The 22,777-nt window shown below is 38.7% G+C and overlaps 1 protein-coding gene across 1 annotated transcript in view; it reads left to right on the forward strand.

Moving 5' to 3' along the window:
• RORB (RAR related orphan receptor B) overlaps nucleotides 1-22,777 on the forward strand; it is a 179,180-nt gene that overhangs the window by 147,629 nt on the left and 8,774 nt on the right. The window contains exons 5-9 of the mRNA XM_060100898.1: nucleotides 11,184-11,305; nucleotides 12,690-12,822; nucleotides 15,765-15,872; nucleotides 17,391-17,501; nucleotides 20,470-20,582. Coding sequence (XP_059956881.1) covers nucleotides 11,184-11,305; nucleotides 12,690-12,822; nucleotides 15,765-15,872; nucleotides 17,391-17,501; nucleotides 20,470-20,582 — 587 coding nt within the window. The remainder of the gene's footprint in view (nucleotides 1-11,183; nucleotides 11,306-12,689; nucleotides 12,823-15,764; nucleotides 15,873-17,390; nucleotides 17,502-20,469; nucleotides 20,583-22,777) is intronic.

Below are 22,777 nucleotides of genomic sequence, written 5' to 3' on the forward strand. Positions count from 1 at the left end.
GCTATGGTCATAAGACAGCAGCTTCGATGACATAGGCTTTTACAGGTAAATATTTTACAGCTGCCTAAACCTATTAAGCATATTCAACTACTCATTCAGAAATGGTACAGAGAACAGAATTTAACTCCAGCTATGTATTTCCTATGTCCTCTGGTGGCACCTTTATCAAATACAGGTAGGCATTCAATTTAGGAGCAAGTACCTAGTAAGTCATTAGACTAAACTAATGAGAAAAAGCATACAAGCAGTAAGGGACATGAAAATCCAGTGTCAGTTCTTTCTTTCTTGCCCTGAGGGAAGACATCTTGTGAACTTCCATCATCATCTGACACCCCTGTCACCTTCACCCAAACACAGGTCCTATGCAGGCAGTTTAGGGAAGGGACATTGAAATTGGGGCTCCTGATGGCTAGTTCACATACTAGCCATGTGAACTTGTTCAAAATTAGTTCAGCTTTCTGGAGCTCTGTCTCTTCATCTGAAAAATAAGGCAGATGGGCTCAATGACTTTGAAGGATTATGGTCCTCCCAGCTCCTGGTGGGAGCTTTGGCCATGTGCACAAATATTCCCTTTGTTACAGCCACTTCCCAAGGAGAAGGGTAGGGTAGTGGAGAGGAGGGGAGGGGACTTACAGGCAACTAGGCAATCCTGACCGATGCTGAAACAGTTGTCTCAAGGAGTAGGACCACACTTGGCAATTTCCATGGGGTGGAATGACCCTGTCAGCTATAAAGTTAATAACCACAGTCACATCAGAAGTGTGCACCAGTCTCTTCTCTTCATCCACACTCTTAAAAAAAAAAAAAAATGAACATCAAGGACAGCCAGGAGCTGATCAATGAGAGGCTGGTGGCCAGTCTCAAACCATCCCTAGTTCATGTACAAAGTAAAGAGTGAGCCGCTGTATGGATACTTCAGGGCAAATCGACCTGTCCTCTGTGGCCCACTTCAACCTGACCACCTCCCCAAACCCCTCTTGAAAGAAAAAGGGGGACAAAACAATAAATATATGGTCTTGACTGAGCCCCAGGCCTACCCAGATCACCTTGGTCACTTGAGAGGGATTTACTTGACTCCTCTGAAATTTTCATACTACCTTGTCCTCTGCTTCCCATAGACTACATCCCAAGAGGCTGCTTATTTCCAGAATTGTGTCTTCTATCTCAAAAAAAAAAAAAAAGGAATTGCCCGAGTGTGGGCACTGGGCTAATCAATTCAATTTGTCACATTTCTGGGACCTTTACCATGGTCACAACTATAGTATTAACTAGTCCATGGCCATGAATTATTCTGGAGCATCCTGGGACAGAGGACACTGTAGTTCTTCCCTAGAGTCATTCAAATCCGTATCTTTCTAGATATCCTTTAACAACCTGAAAAAGATGTCTTAACTCACCTAGTAATATGTTGTAGTCGCTCTGATGTCGTGCTCAGTGCAATGATTCTCCACAACTGGAATAAATGGCATAATGTATACAAAAGCACTTTGGGACCAGCAAGGCTCTAAACATATATAAACATGATTTACATTATAAGCAATACACACATATATGCTCAGTTGAAGTACTTATAAACCTGCATATCTATTTATAGTAGCTGTATGCAGATTAACCACTACATGCTTGTACCTCTGTCAGTACAGCTTTCCTTATGTGCTAGCATTCACTGGATTAGGTAAATCTTTTAAATCACCTTTTCTATTTTGAGTTGAAATTATGCAAAACTGATCTTCCTCAGTAGACTTCCCCTGGAGATACTAGTTTGGGATTAATTTTTGACTCAGAATTCATAACTTCCTAAGAAGATTCTAAAATCCACCAACCAAAAAAAAAAAAAAATGCTATTGGGAAGCTATTGGAAAACCAATTCCAATTTATGCACTCAGTTTCAAAAGCCATAGTAGATATGAAATATTCTGCAGTAAGGAAGAGGGAAGGAGATTTCATGAGGTTCTACCTATGACTTATTGAAGGAGGGAATGTTTATGCTTGTAAGACAATCTCTGAAGCAGCCCCACTGTTGACTAGTATTTCCCGCATTGCAAGCTTGACACTCACTCTTAGAAAGAGCTCTGAATCACTTTTCCCTTGCCTGGGATGAATAGGTACTGCTTTAGCCACATTTTCAAACACCTATTTTGGGAACAGCTGGTTGGGGTTAAAATGCCACATAGGCCATGGGACACAGAAATGTCAATTGATGGCCAGGTTGATGGAGCTTGATACACTTTGGTTTTCATTACCATGGTATACAACCAACTTAACAGGCTCTCCCTGCCAACCAGTATAGGATTTATTTCTGTGATATTTACAAATGTGGGGAAACCTGTTGGAAATGTTTCTAGCTGGAAAGACTTTTTGTTTATTTTATTTTAGGATGTAAGCTATAGATAAGGATATATGACGATATACCCTTACTACTGAGAAGAAATTTATTATTTAAATCTGAGCCCTATTTATGCAGACTATTGTGGAACTGCTATTTGGTTTTCAGACAGGTTTGCTCCAGGAACATTTGGTGCTAGACTATTTAGAAAACACTTATTTTAAAGCATTAGTCAATTAAATGTATTATTTAAACAATCATTACTTTTAAAAATTTAGATTAAATGTTTGAAAATGTAAAAATTGCCTCCAAAGATTTCTCCTGTATTAGTTCTTCCTAAAGGTCAGAATTATATTGGCTACATTTCCAAAGGGGGGTAAGGTTGGGGAGGGGTTGCTTCTGTTTAAATTAACGGTCAATCCATATGTCAACAAAATCCAAATAGTAAAGGTCAATCCTAATGATGGCCGTGAGCAATTTCCGTAATTAGGTTTTCATCATCTGTGACCCGCTAAGTGTCCTTTGGGTAATGTGTGGAGGTGTACTTTTTATTTTTTATTTATTTATCTTTTTGCGGTACGCGGGCCTCTCACTGTTGTGGCCTCTCCCGTTGCGGAGCACAGGCTCCGGACGCGCAGACTCAGCGGCCATGGCTCACGGGGCCCAGCCACTCCGCGGCATGTGGGATCTTCCCGGACCGGGGCACGAACCCGTTCCCCTGCATCGGCAGGCGGACTCTCAACCACTGCGCCACCAGGGAAGCCCAAAGGGGTGTACTTTTTAAAAGAGAGTAGGGAAATATTTTCGTGGGCTCTAGATTATCTTGTTTTTGTTTGTTCTAAGACACTTCAAGTACTTTTAAGACTGTGAGCTGTACTCCCACCTTCTGTAATTTGAAAGACTCTCCCTTGTGAGTCAAAAGAAAGAGACATTCCTATTTAGCCCCTTAGACTCAAGTTGCCATGCTTTTACACAGCCCTTAGAAAGTATCACTGCTGCCAAATCTTTCTATGGATAGAAAATCAAACCCAAAGAAACTAAGACTTTAAAATGTTAAGTGACTTCCCAAAGGGCGTGAAATAAAAGGCTCAATGGGTTCATATTGGCTTCCTCCGTCTTACAAGCTGCTTTCCTTAAAACTCACCAATTCTGGGCCTCCCTGGTGGCGCAGTGGTTAAGAGTCCGCCTGCCGATGCAGGGGATACGGGTTCGTGCCCCGGTCTGGGAGGATCCCACATGCCGCGGAGCGGCTGGGCCCGTGAGCCATGGCCGCTGGGCCTGCGCATCCTGAGCCTGTGCTCCGCAACGGGAGAGGCCACAGCAGTGAGAGGCCCGCATACCGCAAAAAGAAAAAAAAAAAAAAAACAACTCACCAATTCTAGGGCGTTGAAGTACGTTGATCTTTTCTGATTGTTCTGTGAGGGAGGTCTTTTACTATGAAAGTTAGCTTCAAAAGGTAATGTTTTTATACTATATTCTTAATTTTCTTAGCTAGTTTGAAGAAAGGGAACTGTAATTTCCCCAAAACTAGACATGCAGTATTGCAATGAAACAAAACACTTGTGATCCAAGACAGCTTTCCATTATTAAATTATTAAGAAGGCACCCTCGTAGATAATTTGTTTTGCTGTGTATGATGTTTTTTCCTTTGGATATACTCTGCTTAAATACAAATGCCCTATGGATTCTTTCAGTTTTTTTCTTTCTGCTTTAGTTTCAGTTTTCTTACTTCCTATTAAAATGCTCTCACCTGAACTTCCTGAAATTTGATAAAATTTTAACCATTTTATTTATTAATCTGTTCATTCAGTCCTTTCCCAGATATTATTACTTGTAGTATTAATCTGATTTTTTTCACTGTTTTTCTCTGTGTTCATATTTTATTGAGTTTTATCACATTTTCATCATTTTTATAGTTAGTAACAATCTTATATTTTGTTAATATATTTTTCTGAAGCACTTTAAGAACATTTTGGTTCAGATCTACATGAAGTAAAAATCAGCTATGCCATTCTCTGATGTAATAATTGGCAATAGAATTTGTTTGAAAATTTGAAGCTTTCCTAATTCACTGGTAAAATAGTAATGAGTGGTTGGACATTGAAACGGAGCCAACAAATAAGTTATGGGTTATTTATGCCCCTAAATTCTTCTTTAAAAGATTTGAAGAACTTAAATGCTGAAAATATTACCTCCCTATTGAGGCTATGGATCACTAATAGATGGCTGTTTTAAGCTTAAATATTGATGTTTTTATGCTGGTAGCACAATTCTATTTATGCCCCCAAAATAATCGTCTCTAAATAGAGATTAGAAAAATCAGAAAGGTCTCGAAAGTAACATTGTCCTCTCTGACACTCATCTATTACACACTAACCACCAGACTTGTTCTATTTAATGACCAAAAACTTATAAAACTGGTAGTCTGTTGTCAAAAAGACAAAATGCACACTTGGTTAAATGTTTCACCTTTAAACCAGTTGTTCTAATATATTAGAGTTACTGCCTCAGAGTGTGGATTCTGAGGAATCTTGATATTCTGAAAACCTAATGCAGGCACTTAAAACTTGCCTTGAGCAAGTCCATAGAGATATCCTGCCATTAATTCAAAGCAAATCCCCTAAGAATTCCCCTTTCACACTAGTAGTATAAACTAAACAGAGAATTGAGCAGTTCTTTAGATCCTTAAGGCAAGTGATAAATTAAAAATTCATTAATCATTTTGATTGAGGCTGAGATATAGTATTATAAGAAGAATACTTCCAAGTTTAAAAAAAAATCCCTTATGGAGGAAAATGAATAGGGGGTATAGTTCACCAAGAAGAAACCATCCTTTCTCATGAAGAAAAAAAAAAAAAGGAGGGGGAGGAGAAAGAATTAGGGACTTCAGATGCAGCCCCCTCTAGTGCTATATATAGCTTTGAGTCTCAGCTTTCTCGCCTTGATACAGTTGGGCCACGGGTGCTCTTGGTAATAACACTGAAAGCAGCAGTTTTTAAAGATACACTCAACTTTCCCCGCTCCCAGGATGTGGGATTCTAATGAAACCACCCGTGCAATCCGTGTCTGAGACACTGTAGCCTTTGGAGAGCGCCATTTGCTGAAATGTCTAGTGAGAGCTAAAATAAGCCCCTTTGGTGGAAAAAACCCGCTGAGTGGTTGAAATCAGAGCTGCAGAAGGTCACTTGCTATTTTAGTAGCTGCAAGCTGGTCCACATTTTATAACATTACAGTTATAAACAAGAAATTGTCACCTTACTTGTCAGTTTACTTACTTTTCACCAAAATAAGCAGATGTAACCTTTTGTCTACATAGTACTAGGCAATTTAGATGACTTCTTTCCAGACTTTGCTTTTCTATATGAATTAAGACTTAACAAAATTTATTTTTCATATATTTCTTTAATATTACTTCAAAATATTATTTTTACACAATTAATTTACACAAAATATTATTAACATTTACACATATCATGCACATCTCAACCACCTGTAAATACTTTAAGGAGGGACTTCCTTCCTACTTCTTTGATTTATTCCACAGATCACAGTGATGATTGATGAGGATCACAGTGCGGGGGAGAGAGCCAAAGTTGCAGAGAGAGACAGGAGACCCAACTAATTTCTGGAATTATTTAGATACAGTCCATTTGGAAATGAAGGAAGGAGGTTAGTTCCAGCCCCAGGGTTCTACAATTTTTGCACACACTATTGAGAATTACCATCAATTTTATTCTAGTTTTCCCTTCAAAAATTTAATTTCTCTCTTCTTATTGCCTGTCATAAGTGGATTTAAGATTACCCCTAAAGCTTCTAGGGAAGTCTAACAATTTTAACAATATTTTTCATCAAAAATGATAAAGTATATTTGCCTATATCAATTATTTTTAAACCTCTTTATTGAGATATAATCGACATACAAAAATCTGTCTGTATTTAATGTCTACAACTTAATGAGTTTGGAGATAAGTATACACTCATGAAACCATCACCACAACCTGTGCCAAAAACATATCTCTATATCAATTATTTTAAAGATTTCTAGGATTATTCTTTCATTTGTATCACATGTTGTCATTTCTATCTCATAAAGTTACTTAATACCTGAAGTTACAAATTCTATTAATTAGTTATAAGTTTTGGGTTCCAATAAGCCTTCCTTCAAGAATAGTATAAGGGTCAAAGTCTAAAAATAAAACAGCAATTTTATGGGAAAAAAAAAGAGATGCAAGAGAAAGTGAGAGCAGGATATTTTTCATGAAATTAACAAATAGAAAATAAGGATCATGGACTTACTATTAACCTATAATTACACACCCAGTTTTCCCTTGCCAGCATCAGTGTTTACATTTCCCCTCATCATGACTGAAAAGGAATGACTGGACTGAGCATATACAATTGTTGTTCTCATTCCTTGTTGTTGTTTTATTAACTATCAAACAGCCCACATACTCTTAGTGAAGTGGACAAAGCTCTGTCTCACTGATACATACAGAATCTTAACTACTGAGAAGATATAGCTGCATTTTCAGGTCCACTTAAGAAATCTCTAGCCTCATTCCTGTTCTCAGGAAAAGGAGAGTGTAGAGTCCATGGGCGTCACCTCTGAAGGTGGTTGAATTTCCCATTATTCAGTCATTATTCAGTCATATTTCTGTTGCACCCATTATCCCGGCACAGTGCGTGCTGACTCCTTCTTCAACATGTGCTTTCTGCAGCCCAAGCTGGTTAAAGGATCCGAAACTGGGCTCTGAGAAGCAACAGCAATCCAAATCAGGGAAACGGATGAAGGGTGTGCGATTGCCCAGAAAGATTCCATATCCCCTGCTCTTTTACCTCAGTCTTTTTGTCTGGACTTTCTCATGTGGTTGGTCCCTAGAGATGACAGCGTTTACTATTACCTTTTCTATTTTTCCAGGCAAGGACTCTTGAAAGTTCCTTTGGCTCCCAGCAGGAACTCTGCATACTGTATTCATTGTCTCTCCCTTTTGTCCCTTCTTTTTAAATCCTTCTCCCCTTTTCACAACTGCAGACTCTCAGTCCAAGCAGACCATCTCCTCTGATGTTCATGCATCTTTCTAATCGACAGAATGAGCCTTCAGGCCTCGCTCCCGAGGGACCAAGTCTAGCTTTACTGTGTGGTTTATTGACCCCCCGGCCTGAGCCTTGAGAAGGGTCAAGCCGGTTTTTGCACGTGGCTCACCTTTGCACTGCAGACCCATGAAGGGAAGTGGAGAAGGATCACTCCTGCTACTGCTGCTACTGTGCCTTAGCTTTCATTGATATATGTCTTATGTCAAAAAGAGATTTGCCTTTTACTTCTCCCCACAAGGGTATGGGAAATAATTGCCCATGTTTAATGTTAAAGCCATCATGAGTGCTTAGGCTTTAAAATCATCAAACAAAGGGTCAGTCTCAGCTTTCTAAAATCCTTTGTCAAAGCAGAAAACGAGGGGACGAATGGATGGATGGATATTTTCAACATTATCTTTACTAACTCAACATTGGCTGAGTACCTACTATATTTAATTCTCTCTGTCTCCCTCTGTCTCTCTCTGTCTCTCTCTCTCTCACTCTCTCTCTCACACACACACACACCCTGCTGGTCCTATGCATCCTCCTTCAGAATTCTCCTGAATCTAGCCCCTCCACTCTGTCTCTGTCATTCTCACCTGTTCTAGAAGCTCCTCATATCTTGTCTGTATTTTTCACAACAGCCTGATTAATCTCACTTACTCCTTAATGCCATCTCATCTTCTTTGCCATGGCCAGTATCACCCTTTTAAAACAAAAAACTGACCATGTCACTCTCCTGCTTCACAGCTTCCACCAGCTCTTAATCGCCTACAGGGTAAAATCCAAACTCCATGGCCATGCTTACGCAGCTGTTCCATCTCCAGTCAGTGTCTGTCCCTAGTCTCTTTCTCCCCATCTCTTCAATGAACTCTGTATTGCAAACACTACGGACTTTCTGCTGGAAAAGACATAGCTGATTTCAACACCATTTGTTAGCTCTGTAAAAATGGGTCTAAAGTCACTCACTCTTTCTGAACCTCACTTTTTTCCTCAGTCAAAGGGAAATTGTTTGTAAAAAGTAAGGATTGTAAAGATGTAAAGTTTAATGTCAGCAGTTATCTAGCTCAGAGCTAGTTTTCTCTCTGTGCCTTTCCATCATCCCCTCTACCTGAGGTCCGTCTTTCTCTTCATGTGACAAATTCCTGCCCAGACCCAGGTCAACAGGCATCTTCTCTGTGGATATTTTTCTGCCTTCCTCAGACTGAGTTAGTTACTTTCTTCTTTGGGCTTCCACAATAACTCAGGGCATTTGTTACGTCATGATATGCCATGATATTATTATAAGATCCTTTTAAAAAAAGAAAATGTCTTTTTTTAAACTCTGTACCTTAACTTGGTATATAATAGCTTCTCAAGAAGTATTTGTGAACATGTGAATGAATATATGAAGGCACTATGCTGGGTTCTGCAGTCCATCTCTTGAAAACTCACAATCTTGAAGGGTGTAGAAACATCCACTCAAATAAGCACAGTGGGAGTCTGACTGGAATAAAGGTTCAGTTGGGGGGTGGAATTAAAGTGTAATGGCAGCTGGCCCTTCTACGTGAGGACACTGGGAAGCAGGGAAACCTTCTCGAGGAACAGCCATCTGAGCTGAGTCCTAAAGCATCCATGTGGATTTAACTTTCAGTTTTGCTTAATCTGCCCACATGTTTATTATGCCCACTCCTCATACCCCATAGAACCCTAAACTTTGGTGGCAGAAGGCCAGGGAATTCTTAAACCTTGGCCAGCAATTCTCAGGAGATATTGTAAAGGAACAGATAAAAAGTTTTTCATAGTGCAATTTTGAGTGCAATTGTAATTTTGCTTATAAACCCTGAAGCCTGTAAATTACTGACAAATCGGTGTATCTTTGAAAATGAAAACAGACTACACCAAGAAGATAAAGGTTTGAAAACTATAGAGCCATAAAAATCTTATGTTTTCATTATATACCTACTGAGGAATAGATATGTTTTTTTAAGAGTCTAAGTAATTAGACTGCCCAAATGAAATTGAAAAATGATGAACCATGACATACCAATCTATTTTAATATGTATAGAATATTTCCTGCCCTTTTTTACAACATAGGAGGATGTTCAATAAATTTTTGAATATAGGATTTTTTTAAAGAAAGGAGTTTTATAGCATGATAAGCAATGAAAGTCTAGAAATGCTCAATGCTGAATCCAATAGAGCATAGACATAATCATAAGTTAGCATTTTGTAGCATCTTCTACATCCATCAGTTTATAGTTCTGATTGAACAACTTTAATAAATATCAAAATATCTTCCTTCAGTAGCACTGATTCCAAAATTAAATAGCTCTGTTTCATCTCCACTGGGTGGTCAGATTCCTTCTCTGATGAAAAACTATGTAGAATGTCCTAATAATGACAATCGTGGCTACCATTTGTTCAGTGTTTATAATGTGCCAGGCAATGGATATATGAGATTTTTTTTATTTCAAAGGTTCATTAGAAGCTTAAGCTTACATTTTTTATTCTCTACATTACTAAAACTCAATTTATTTCACTCCATATATACCAGAAGCTTAGCAAGGTAAAAAAAGAAAACAGTACCTACGTACTGCTTTGAGAATTATCCTGGAGAAATGAAATATTGCTATTTAGAAAGAACAGAAATTGCATTTAAAATGGCACCACCTGAAACACAAGAAAAACTCCATTTCTATATGAGCCAAGAACAGTTACCAGGCAGAAAATTTGGTCATCTTCATTCTACTCACATCCCACTTACAGAATTCCTAAGTGCAGAATTCCAAGATGTCACCTTCACATGTTCAAATAGCAGAGGGGGGATTATGAGGGGACCTTCTGCCAGCTGTATCCAACTTCAGGGGACTCACTGCCGGTTGTTAAGGAGAGCTCTTATGTCTGGTTCTATTACTCAACTCCCATACCTCAAAACCCAAAATCATTGATATTTAAGATATAATGCTAAATACAACCCATTTGGAATAAATGGCCCCCCAAAATTGTGTTTATTTATACTTTTTTAATGAATAAAACCATTTCCTCTTTTTTAACTTTTTCAGGGAAATATTTTATCTTATGAAAAATTTGAAAGAAGAATATAAGGGCCCTCATGACCCAGCTTCAAAATTATCACCTCATGAGTCCGTATCATTTCATCTCCCTCTCACATTATTTATGGAAGATATCTACATGGTTCCAAAGTCAAATCTACAAAAATAATACCATCAGAGAAGTCTGGCTTCTATTCCTGTGCCCCCATTCTCTTCTCTTTCCTCTATAGAAAACTATTTTTTTAGATTATTGTTTAATCCTCCCTTTTTAAAATATAAGCAACACATTTATATTTCAATTCCTCCTTTCTGAGATAAACACTGAGGATCTAGTGATTTTCCAAATATTTTAAAGTTTTTGGAGTTTGCACTGACTGTTGCAGTGTGACAGGTGTCACAAGACTGTGAGTGGACTTTCAGGCCAAATATCAAGAAACATGGTACATGGTAATTTGTATTTATTTTAAAAATAAATATCTATTTGAACACTTTACAACTTTAAGACCCCAGTTTTGTGACCAAAAAGAGCAGGAAAAGGCAGTTAATTTTGATAAAAAGACTGAAAATTGAAAAAAAGTAATAAAGAGTTTGTCTGGAGATTTTTAAATAGATAGTAATGTTAAAGACATGCTCATACAATTGGAGTATCTCCAAAAGGCATTCCTACAGGAAACACATCAACATCAGGTTTCTTTCCGCAGAGTGGGATTTTATTCACAGACCCTCAAATTGATATTCTTTCTCATAGATCGAATTGCGCAGAACATCATTAAGTCCCATCTGGAGACATGTCAATACACCATGGAGGAGCTACACCAGCTGGCATGGCAGATCCACACGTATGAAGAAATTAAAGTGTATCAAAGCAAGGTACTCTGGGAAACTACAGGAAGGGTTTTTCTGTGATTTCTCTGTTCCTGGCTTTTTCAACCTCTGCACTGTTGACATTTCAGACTGGACAATTCTTTGCTGTAAGGATTGTCCTGCACATTGTAGGATGTTTAGCATCATCCTTGGTCTCCACCCACGAGGTGCCAGTAGCATCCCCTCACCCATGGTTGTGACAACCCAGATGTCTCCAGATGTTGCCAAATGTTCCCTGGGGGGCAAAACGACCCCGATTGAAAATCACTGCTCTATTTGAGTGACGGGGGAGACTGTGCCCACATCAGGTGATTTTAGGACATCTCATAGTGGTTTCTTGCAGCCAGGCAAGGAATAGAAGCAATTGAAAAAGTCATAGCAGGAATAATAGCTGCAAACTTACACTACAAAGATATGCAACAAAGCATTCTGAATGTTTTTTCTTGCCCTACATGTTTAAAAAGGACCAAAGGAAAAAGGGACAACTCACCCTACATTTTTACTGTTATTATTTTGATTATTTTGTGTCCATTAGAGAAGGTTTTAAGAGAAGGAATTTCTTGCTGTTTTTGTTGTTGCTGTTTTGACTCACATTAATTTTCTACAGGATTGAGATCCATAATCACAAAACCTACCGGTAAATGAAATTTTAATAAAATATATAAATGTGTCTATATATAAATATATGACTACAACATACTGATTTTTCCTCCAGTGGAATAATTAAATCTTACCACTTTGATATGAATAAGGAGACAAAAGCATAGGTATTGTTATGGTCAATAAGAAACAGAATTAACACATCACTTGGATTTATGTTTCCCATTCCAAAGAAAATAACCCAAGGATCAAAATACATTTCCGGGGTTCTATATTACTTAAGAGAGTGATCTGATTTGATGTCTTTTCCCTTGAAATTTTTTTTGTACCAAAAAACAGTCTCCCTAAGTTCTGGGAAAAGAACACAACATAAAAATATTACAGATTTAGTGTCTGTCAGGTACACGTGGAAATAATTTGTGGAAGCCTGTGAGTGAAATTGCTATTCCTCAGTGTAAGAGTTTGATTTTACAAAATAGACTAAGAGCTTGAGTTTGTTTAGGTGAGGAGAAGGAGGCAGAATAATCAAGAAACTATAAATGCCTATCTTTTTGTACTATTGCAACATTTCCATTATTGTAGCCTCATTACTTTGATAATTGTGGTGTATCAAGTTTCAAAGAGGTCAAAGCAGTATCTTAGACAATACTGCCTCTCCTCTAAAGGTGGGTGAATTCCTACCATGGACCCCAGGTGACAGGTAAGCGCCAGTTAGGGCAACCTTGAGTATTTCACCGAGTCTCCAAGTTGTTCTCTGCTCCATGTACATTCTGTGTTTTCTCTCTTGAAGTCCAGGGAAGCACTGTGGCAGCAATGTGCCATCCAGATCACTCACGCCATCCAATATGTGGTAGAGTTTGCAAAGCGAATAACAGGCTTCATGGAACTCTGTCAGAATGATCAAATCCTGCTTCTGAAGTCAGGTAAGCAAGAAAATTCATGGGGGGCCTATTTTAGACCAGGTTGTGGTTGACCCTTAGCCTGCTGTTAGTTCTAGAAAATCCTCCATCCAACATGTAGCTCATTTTTACCACCCACGCTGTCAGCCAACTCCCAAAGGAAACTCTCAATAATAAAAATGCCCTGATAGTCATTCAGTTCCCCTTTGAAGTCAAATACAATTTTGCTTATTGAAAGTGGAGCTATTAATTGTGGAGGTTGAGATACCCAGCTTGACAGGCAGTGCTAGTAATTAGCGTGTCAAGGTGGCCGAATTGCTGAGCTGGCTCTAAAATGTACTACTTGCCTTCTGTTGGGGGGAAAAAAATCCAGGCTAGCTGAGCTCTGCCTCTGTGGTCATTTCCAGTCATTTTAATGAGGATAGCCTGCAGCCAGAATACACCGGGAGAAACTCACTCTGCTCTAATCCTTCCCCCCACTTCTCCCTCACACTCTGACACACACACACTGTCACTTACGAAGCAACTCAGGAAACTTTGCACATGATTGACTTTGCAGCTGCCATTATCCAAACAGGAAAAAAATAACGTATTTGTCTTTTTTGGCCCCCTTTGAAAATAGAAAATAAGAACCACTATGGTGTTCATGTGAACCTTCATGGTCCTGGGCTATAGCAAATAATAATAACATAATTTATATATATGCAATAATATATATATATATATGTTTATGTTTACCTGTGACATCTCTTTTAATCTTGTGTGCTCAGTAATTATTTCCACCGTATAGAAGAGGAAGTAAAGATTCAGAGAAGTGAAGGGCTGTGTTCAATACCACATAGCCAGTATCTGGCAAAGCTGGCTTATTTTTTTAAATTAATTTTTATTGGAGTATAGTCGCTTTACAATGTTGTGTTAGTTTCTACTGTACAAAAAGAGGTGTGGAGGGCCTCCCTGGTGGCGCAGTGGTTGAGAGTCCGCCTGCCGATGCAGGGGATACGGGTTCGTGCCCCGGTCTGGGAGGATCCCACATGCCGCGGAGCGGCTGGGCCCGTGAGCCATGGCCGCTGGGCCTGCGCATCCGGAGCCTGTGCTCCGCAACGGGAGAGGCCACAACAGTGAGAGGCCCGCATACCGCAAAAAGAAAAAAAAAAAAAAGAGGTGTGGAGAAAAGCTGCCTTTTGAACTTGAGCCATAATTATTCTAAGTTGCTGCTGCTTCTTTACCAGATGATTAAAGTTGGTGCAAATCTTGACTCAAACATTAGCTTGATGTATTAGTTGCTGGATAAAAACAATCCCAAAACTTAGTTCAAACAACGATAATCATTTATTTTGCTTCCAAAGCTACAGTTTGAGCAGGGCTTAGCAAGGGACGGCTTGTGGTGTTCACTGAGGCAACTTGACTGAGGGCAGGAGGACCCACTTGCATACTGGCTCATGTACATGGCTGGCAGTTTGTGCTGGTTGACAGCCCAGAGTTCAGTCAAGGCTTTGGGCTCAGTGGGGCCTCAGTTCCTATCCTCCACAGACTGCTTGGACTTTCTCACAGCATGGTTGCTAGGTTTCAAAAGTTAGCATTTCAAGAGAGCCAGGCAGAAGTGTGTAGCATTTTTCTGGACTTAGCTTCAAAAGTCCCATAGGGTTACTTCCACTGCACCTGTTAGTCAAGGCAGTCATGTAGGCCCACCTGGGTTTAAGGGTAGGAGATATGGAATGCAGAAGAATGTAAGGGGTCAAGGGAAGTGCCTTCCATATTGTAGATAGTGAATAAATGGTACCTATTATTGTTTTTCTCAGAAAAGCATTATTTCAATTAATATTTGCAGATTCCTTCTTATGCGTAAGCCCCTATGCTAAGGTGACATATGAGGGAAAGCAGATACATCAGCAAAACAAAGAAGTAAAACACAGACGTAAATATACATGGAGGCATTAAGAAAGGCACCAGGGGTACAGTTGGGTACAACATGGGTGTAGCCAAATCATCTATACGATGTTCTCATGCAAATGTCTGACTTCTGAGCCTGGGTGTCACCTCCCAACACACTGTGGGGCAAAAGCCCATTTCTCCAAAATGTGGAGAAACTTTGCAGTACTTGCTCAGGATGTCAGTAAATGTTCAGAAGGAAAAACAAAGGTAGTGAACTAATTCATTTAATAAATATTTATTAAGCACCTACTATGTGCCAGGGACTTTTCTAGGTGATGGAGATATAACAGTGAATACAATAACCACAATTGCCTATGGCTGCAGATGAAGGTCCTGCCACCATTGGGCTAACAGAGAACTCAGAAATGTTAGGTCCATCAGGGTTGAACAAACTCCTTCATGTTGGGACTTCAACAGCCTTTGACCTGTGATTGTTGATTATAACTCCCTGGAGTGGATAATGTTCAGCCTTTTGCCAAAACGTATTTGACCAAGAAACCCTCATTTCAAAGATACCAGGACATAAATGGTACCCTCAAGAAACATCCTGAAGGTGTCCCTATTGAAGTCATTGTATGCAGAAATATATATGGAGTGTGTTAAAAACTGAAGGAGAGAACAGGTTACCCCAACAGCAAAACTTCTACAGAAGTTAACAGACTGAACTTGCCTGCTGCAAATCTCCTTTCTGGGCCACTTATGATCACCAGTGAATTCAAGAGTTGCAACTAACTTCATTATCAGTCAAAAATGGCGGGGGGGGGAAATGTATGCTTCTGAAGAAAATGTTTTTGCCCTTCATTTTAGTCACCTTTAAAGTATATTTTATCTTTAATTCTTCACGTAGACTTCAAGAGAGCTTTATATCTAACATAATTCTTTTTTACTTGGGAAGGAATCTTGAGGTGTTTCTGAATGTGTGTGTCTATGTGTCTATGTGTGTGTTTTAAAGTTTTTTAAAGTCTCTTGACCTATATGCAGTAGTAACCTCTTTATATATATATACACACACATTTGAAATTTTTTTCTCATAGGTTGCTTGGAAGTGGTTTTAGTGAGAATGTGCCGTGCCTTCAACCCATTAAACAACACTGTTCTGTTTGAAGGAAAATATGGAGGAATGCAAATGTTCAAGGCCTTAGGTGAGTTCACCTTTGATGATGACACAATTTTATTAACTACCATCAGTTTCTCCACTATAAGAAATGCCTTGATTCTCTAACATGACGTAGTATCTCATTATTCAATAAGGGTTGGACTAGGGGAGCCTCCAGTGTTTCATCTAACTCCTCTGATTTTATAGTTGTGCCTCCAAATATAAAAGGAAGGAAAGAAACGTGGACCCTGTTGACACCAACATGCTTTATTCAGAAATCAACAAAAACTGATTCTAAAGAACTGGGATGCATTCTAGGCATTCTTTGTAGGATCAGCTTTTCTTTTACCTTCTAGCTTAGTGCTTCACAAAGTATATTACGTAGACCACTGGTGGTCCATGGGTGACCTCTTAAGTTTCTTATGCAAATTTATAATCAATCATTAGTTAAGATGCTTAAAAGAGGGGCTCTTTCATTTGTTTCGCACCCAGGGTAGTGACTCTCTCCCTGTTAATTCATGAAGTTCTGGGAGCACAGATAGCGTGGCTGCCAACCAGCCCAAAATGATCCCCAGACCATTCTTGTGGGAGCGCAGGACAGAGTCAGTCTCTGGAAGTGTGTCATTCACATCCAGTCGTCAGTGCACGGCGTGGAAGAACGTTAGCAAAGGTGGGCTGGTGCCAGGAAAGGTTCTAACAATTGACAGTGCCATTTGTTCCATATCCTGCCCACGGACATCAAAGAAGGCCACTGCCCTTTCACCTTTTGTGCTGTCAGTTGATATGGTAGCCAATGGCAAATCCATCGGGGCCGGCAGTGTTTCCCTCCTGCAGCTGATATACCTCCATGTCATCTCCAAGGCTAGATTTTCAAGAAAGGAGGGAAAACCTTGGCAAGCAACTTGGGTATATTTCCAGCTTCATAAAATAAACATTTACCAAGGATCCGTGTAGGGATGAAGCATTATTTTGCCAGAATTCACAATGGCTAAGCAACTGACCTGCGAGTCATTCATTAGAAGGTAAACATAAATGAATGTTTGCTTCTCAATCAAATTTCCAGGAAATTACCAAATTGAAAGTCACTTCATCTCCATTCGCTTAGCTTGAGGCCCCTGGACATCCTACATTGCCAGTGACATCCTATAAGTGCCACTAAGACTGACAGCCCATGGCCCATTATACATGTTTAGGTTTTCTATGAATGCTACGTCTGTGCTAAAGGATCCCCAAATCACTAATTTAAAATTTTTTAGTCGGAGCGAATTTCAAACTTACAAGATTAGATTGGGGTTATATATTCCCAGTTGGATATTACAATGGGTGCAAACCATTTCTATCTGCCTCTCATTGGTGATGTTGACTTTCATTACCTGGTCAAGATGTTGCCCAATTTTCTCATTCTATAATTACCACTAAATCATTTGTTATGGTCAGGAACTTAGAAATATTTTTTCTGTGTGCCTAATATGCAAATCCTTGAATAACTTCTTGATTATGAGACTTTTCTTACTATTGTCCCATTCTGTTCAAGTATTTTCATTTAATTTGCCTTCTTTTATAGGTTCTGATGACCTAGTGAATGAAGCATTTGACTTTGCAAAGAATTTGTGTTCCTTGCAGCTGACTGAAGAAGAGATTGCTTTGTTCTCATCTGCTGTTCTGATATCTCCAGGTAGGGAGGTCTGAGGTCCTTACCTTTTTTTTAAAAAAAAAAAACTGTTTTGCTGTCTTTAACATGAATTGCATCTACCTAAGCCAAGGTGCTCTGAAGAAACTTTAAAGAACTATATTTTCTTTAGCAAGCTTGTGATATTTTTGGACAAGTCAAAGAAAAGTATCCTCAGGTTAATTTAAATATCAGTTTTGTCCCAAATGCAAGAGTAGGATGTGTGGTAAGGGTGACTCCAGATTCAGAAAAGCATAATCATTTCTTAACAGATAAATGAAGACAAATAGTGGCCTGAGCTATAACTAAGTTCTATTTTGATTTTAAGAATAAAGGACATAGACAAAAATGTCCAGTTAGGTGAGACTTAGTAGAAATATACCTGAGTGTACAAGCCAGCATAGAGACTAAAAAAAGTAAAACATATATTTTCTCCTCTTTAAATATCTCTGTCATCGGTTTTTCTATCCATATTAATGTTGGCGTTCTCACTTCAGGCAAATGCCTCTTTTTTTTAATGCAATATTAGAAGCTTTAAAAGGAGGTAAGGACAGCAGAGGAAAAAAATGGCTCTTACTAAAGACTGGTAAAGGAAGAATCTCCGATGTGGTGGTAGACGTTCTAGGACAGGCTCTGTCACCAGGTATCTGTGTGACCTTAAACACTTGACCCCTCAGAGCCTCAGTTTCCTCACCTGTAAAGTAAGAGGGTTGAGCTTCATAATAATAAACACCTCGTCTAGCTCTGAAATGCAGTAAACAGCAAAAAGTTTTCAAAGAAGGTATGGTATGACATTTATAGATCAAATAGCACTATAGCCATTGAAATTCTTTTTAAAAGTATATGCTGGCTTGAAACTGTATGGAATCCTAATAAATGCATGGTTCAACCAGAATGAAAAGTCAGAGTTGTTCTTTCAGTCATCTGTTCAGTTAGATTTGGGGTCAGGGAATAGCGGTTTTATTGACAGTTCTCTATGAAAAGAAAGACACATTCCTGGTCATTTTTATGGTCAAGAGACTCATTCCTTCTATAACCTGTTTATCTCTAGAGACTTGATCTTTTCTTATACCTAACATATTTTTCAGTGAGGCTGGAAGAAATTAATCTTCCCTGTGATGGGCCCTGTTGACATGTCACTCTAGCTATGTCTACCCATAATACGGCCTTTACACTTTGTATCTGTTAGGCTTTATTTACTTATTTTATGAGGATTTTTATGAGGATAAATCTTATGAGGATTTTTTTAATCTGCTTCTGTTTTTTATTTAACTATTTTATCAAAAATGGAAATTAGTTATCAATTGGCATATCATTACTAACAGTTTCTTTTGTGGCTCTGTCTAAAATCAAGCTGTTCCTCCAGGCTTTTTCCTTTTCTTTTTCTTTTTTTTTTAAACCCTAGAAAGTTTCCCAGACTTGGCAGCACAAAGATAAATGGAAGAAGTGACAAGCAATATTTATTTCTGGTAGCAACCACTTGCCAAATAATTTTCCTCCTACCGTTTTCTCATTGCATTTGATTGCTCCCATTGATTATAGTTCAGGTGAAGATTAGTTCTAAGCCTTTGAGTCTATGATGAGGGAGCTGGTTTCAGTCTGGTTCCTGCTTAATCAAAGAAAGCATTACAAAAGTCACTGTCCTCGTAGGTATGCGTGTGACAAGTCAGTAAATTCCCAGCAGCAAATATTTAAGACATGGTATATCAAATCTAAACAATCCATGAAGATATGCCCCAGTTGGACGGCAAGCCTGCTTCTTATGAGTTAGAAATCAGCTGAACTATGAGCCTTTTTCTAGGAAGAAATGCTAAAGCCATCAAACTCCACGGAGTTTGGAAGCATGATATTTAGCTTATTCTACCCAGTGGGGAACAGACCCACACTCAGAGGCTTCTGCAACTCCAAGATACCTTGTTTGCCACCCTGGCCTAGTGCCATATTCAAAAAGAGAGGAAAGACAGTATTCCAGCCTGTGTAGGCTCCATCGCATGCCAGACCCCACCCTTCCGCCCAAGTTCTTGCCATAATAGTTACTGTCTGTTCAGCTCCAGATAGTTTAGGGAAGGGAGAGGCAGGGGAACTTAATGTATTCTGATTGACAATTGTCACTGAAGGCTTTTGTGCTCACTTACGTAAGGGTTTGCTTAACTGTTGGCTAGACTTGTCCTGGCACTGTCTAGGATTACAGAATCGAGTTTCTCACCTGACCTGAACTGTGTTCAGAAGGATCATGTCCAAGTTCTTTTCCATGAGTATTTGTTCAGCATTTGGAGACTCTAGGTGTCTCTTCATTGAAGTTTCAACCTTAGGCGTTGACACTGGGCTGAATTTTGTCACCATGGTATAAAGCGTCTAGGAAGAAAGGAAGGACGGAAGCAGGGAACAAAGAGAGGGACGGAGGGAGGAAAGAAAAAAGAAAGGAAAGTGGGAAAGGCTAAAGGGAAGGAGGGATTATCCTATCTATTATTTAAACATTCAATATAGAAAAAGAGGACTCAGGATTAAATTTTTTAACTGATTCATGTTGATGCTATATAAATTATAACTTAGCTTATAAAAGGGAAGGGAGATTCTGAATTCCAAAAACACTCCTTTACAATAGGTTTTCTTCACTTCTATAATTAATTCATTTCTTCACAAATCATTAACGTAAACTTTGAAAGAAAATCTAAGCATATGTCCAGAGAAAGAGTAAGAGATGTAAATTGTCAGAGACAGTAAGACACATGGAGTTTCTTTGAACCATTGTGTCTTTACCTCCACCCTGATTCTGTATGTCAATGTATTATACATTACTGTCATCATAGAATTGCTTATAAAATATTTGTTTTAGAAGAATAATTACATGTCTTCAGAAGCAATTTGGAACTAATTTGAAATGGGCCTGGTACTCAGCACTTATATACCTGTAGGTGAAATACAGCGAAGCTTACATTCTATCCCCTCCTTACCCATTCTTTCCCTTTGTCAGACCGAGCCTGGCTGATAGAACCAAGGAAGGTCCAGAAGCTTCAGGAAAAAATTTATTTTGCACTTCAACATGTGATTCAGAAGAATCACCTGGATGATGAGACCTTGGCAAAGGTAGGTCCTCAGACCCAATGTCACTGAAAGAGCCCAGTGAGCTGAAGAGGGCTAGTCACATAAAGCAAGGGACATTTCTCAGCAGCAACAATTTCTGAAGATTACCAAAGGCTGCATAAATTTTGAGGTACACATTTTAAAAGGGAGACTAGGAAATTATAATAGATTGAGAGGACAATGACTTTCGTAGGGAAGGATGATACTGATGGATCTGAACCACAGGTAGAGGAAGACAAATCAAAGGACAAATCAAAGACAAATCTTTTGTTTTGAAGAACAAAACCTTGAAGCAAGGAAACAAGTCTTCAAAAATCATATGTGAAGAAAGAGGAGACTTTGTGTCACTTGGGAGTCAGGTCCAGGCAAAAGAATGGGTAGATTTTTATTCAAAATGAGGAAGAACTATAAAATGACGAGAATTGGAGAACAGAGGGTAGACCACTGTGTTAAGAAGTGAGGTCCCTGTCATTGGTCGTATTCTTATAGATACTGCCTGGTTTCCTTTCAGGTATGTTGTAAATGACAGTCCTACCCAGAATCAAAGATTAGACTGATGTCTTGTAAATTTCCCTTCAACTCTAATCTCTTCAACTCTACTCTAGGATTCTTTCAAAATGAAGTATCTCAGGGGCAAAATGCATGGACCATGCTATCCATTTCGTGATTCAACTTAATTAAAAATAGTGATCTTTAAGAAGAATACTGAGAAAAGTTGTTTACCAAAGTAAAATCATAAGAGGACAAAGGAATTTTCTAATGATATTCAGTGTTATTTTAGATTCTTAAGTATCTTAAATTTCTTAAGAATTGGAATTTTTTTAGAGGTTAAACAACTAGGAAATGGAGCCTATCCTTAGTTAAAGGTGATAGGAATCCTACTCTTTATATTTTTATCATTAAAACCCTCCCACTCTGCTCTTGAAGTTCTTTATTTTAAAAAAGGGGGAAGACTCTGTTAGAGATACTATCAGATTTTACTTTGCACATACAGAGTACTGCTATAAAAAACCTCCATGAGTTAAATATGCTGCTTCATTATGGTAACATTTTGTTAAAATTAACACATCACTAGGAAGAACATTTCTACACTGTAGAGTGATAGTTCTCTTTGGTGCAACTTTTCACTTACCATGTGGGCAAGGACAAATCTGCTCTTCACACCTCAGTTTTCTCCCAGGTAAGAGCAAAACTTCTACATACATAAGCAAAACTTCAGATACACTGGGCAGAAAACACAGTAATGTGGATATACGCATCTGTCTCTGTAAGTGCTCCATATTGCATAAATACATCTGGTTAGCTAATGTGGGCAGGGAGGATGTTTCCTGCATTTGGGATCTCCCAAAGACTTTGGTTCCCATATTTACCACCCTAAAAATTAAGAAATTAATAAAATCCAGAGTTAGACAGAAGTTGTTGCTATTCTGCTTAAGGGGATCATCTTCTTGTCAGAAAACTGTGGTTTCATCATCTCTAAAAGGAAGATCATAATTTCTTACTGCTATAGAGATGTGTAGGTTCAAATGAAATATTTCCACTGCATAAATTCTAACACACTGTGACATGGTGATTATTACTTCCCAAGAGAAGAACCCTCATGCTTATACCATTTTCTACCACCTGGTATCCTGGTGGTGGTCTGAGGTATTTGGGGTAGAAAGGGGAGAGAGAAATTGAAGATGAAAGATATTTAATAGCAAGAAAAAAATTAAAACACCAAGTGAAGTCAGCTTAGCTCTCTTTTCTCCATCCTTAGTGGGAAAAGTATACAATTCTTTTCTTTAAGTTTTTTAAAAGTTTTTTTTAAGTATAATTAACATACATTATATTAGCCTTAGGTGTACATCATAATGATTCAATATTTGTATATATTGTGAAATGAACACCACAGTAAGTCTAGTTAACATCCATTCAATTCTTTTCTTATAGAAAGAGAATGTTGCAAAGCTGGGAATCAGAAAGCATTAGAGAGGATTATTTCTTACATAAAACTCACTGGAGCCAGATGACAAAGCATTGCTTCCACTGATCATGTGTGGATATTGAGTTTTTGTGGGGACCCTTCGCTGTAACAGTCATCATTTTGATAGGATGTTCTGTGAACTAATGTGGAGGGACCATGAAAAGGAATGAGAACTGGATTCTCATTTATCCCAGCTCTGGACCGTGTGGTTTTGCATAAGTCACTCCATTTG

This window comes from Mesoplodon densirostris, chromosome 6, assembly GCF_025265405.1.
Source record: "Mesoplodon densirostris isolate mMesDen1 chromosome 6, mMesDen1 primary haplotype, whole genome shotgun sequence".
Lineage (NCBI taxonomy): Eukaryota > Metazoa > Chordata > Mammalia > Artiodactyla > Ziphiidae > Mesoplodon > Mesoplodon densirostris.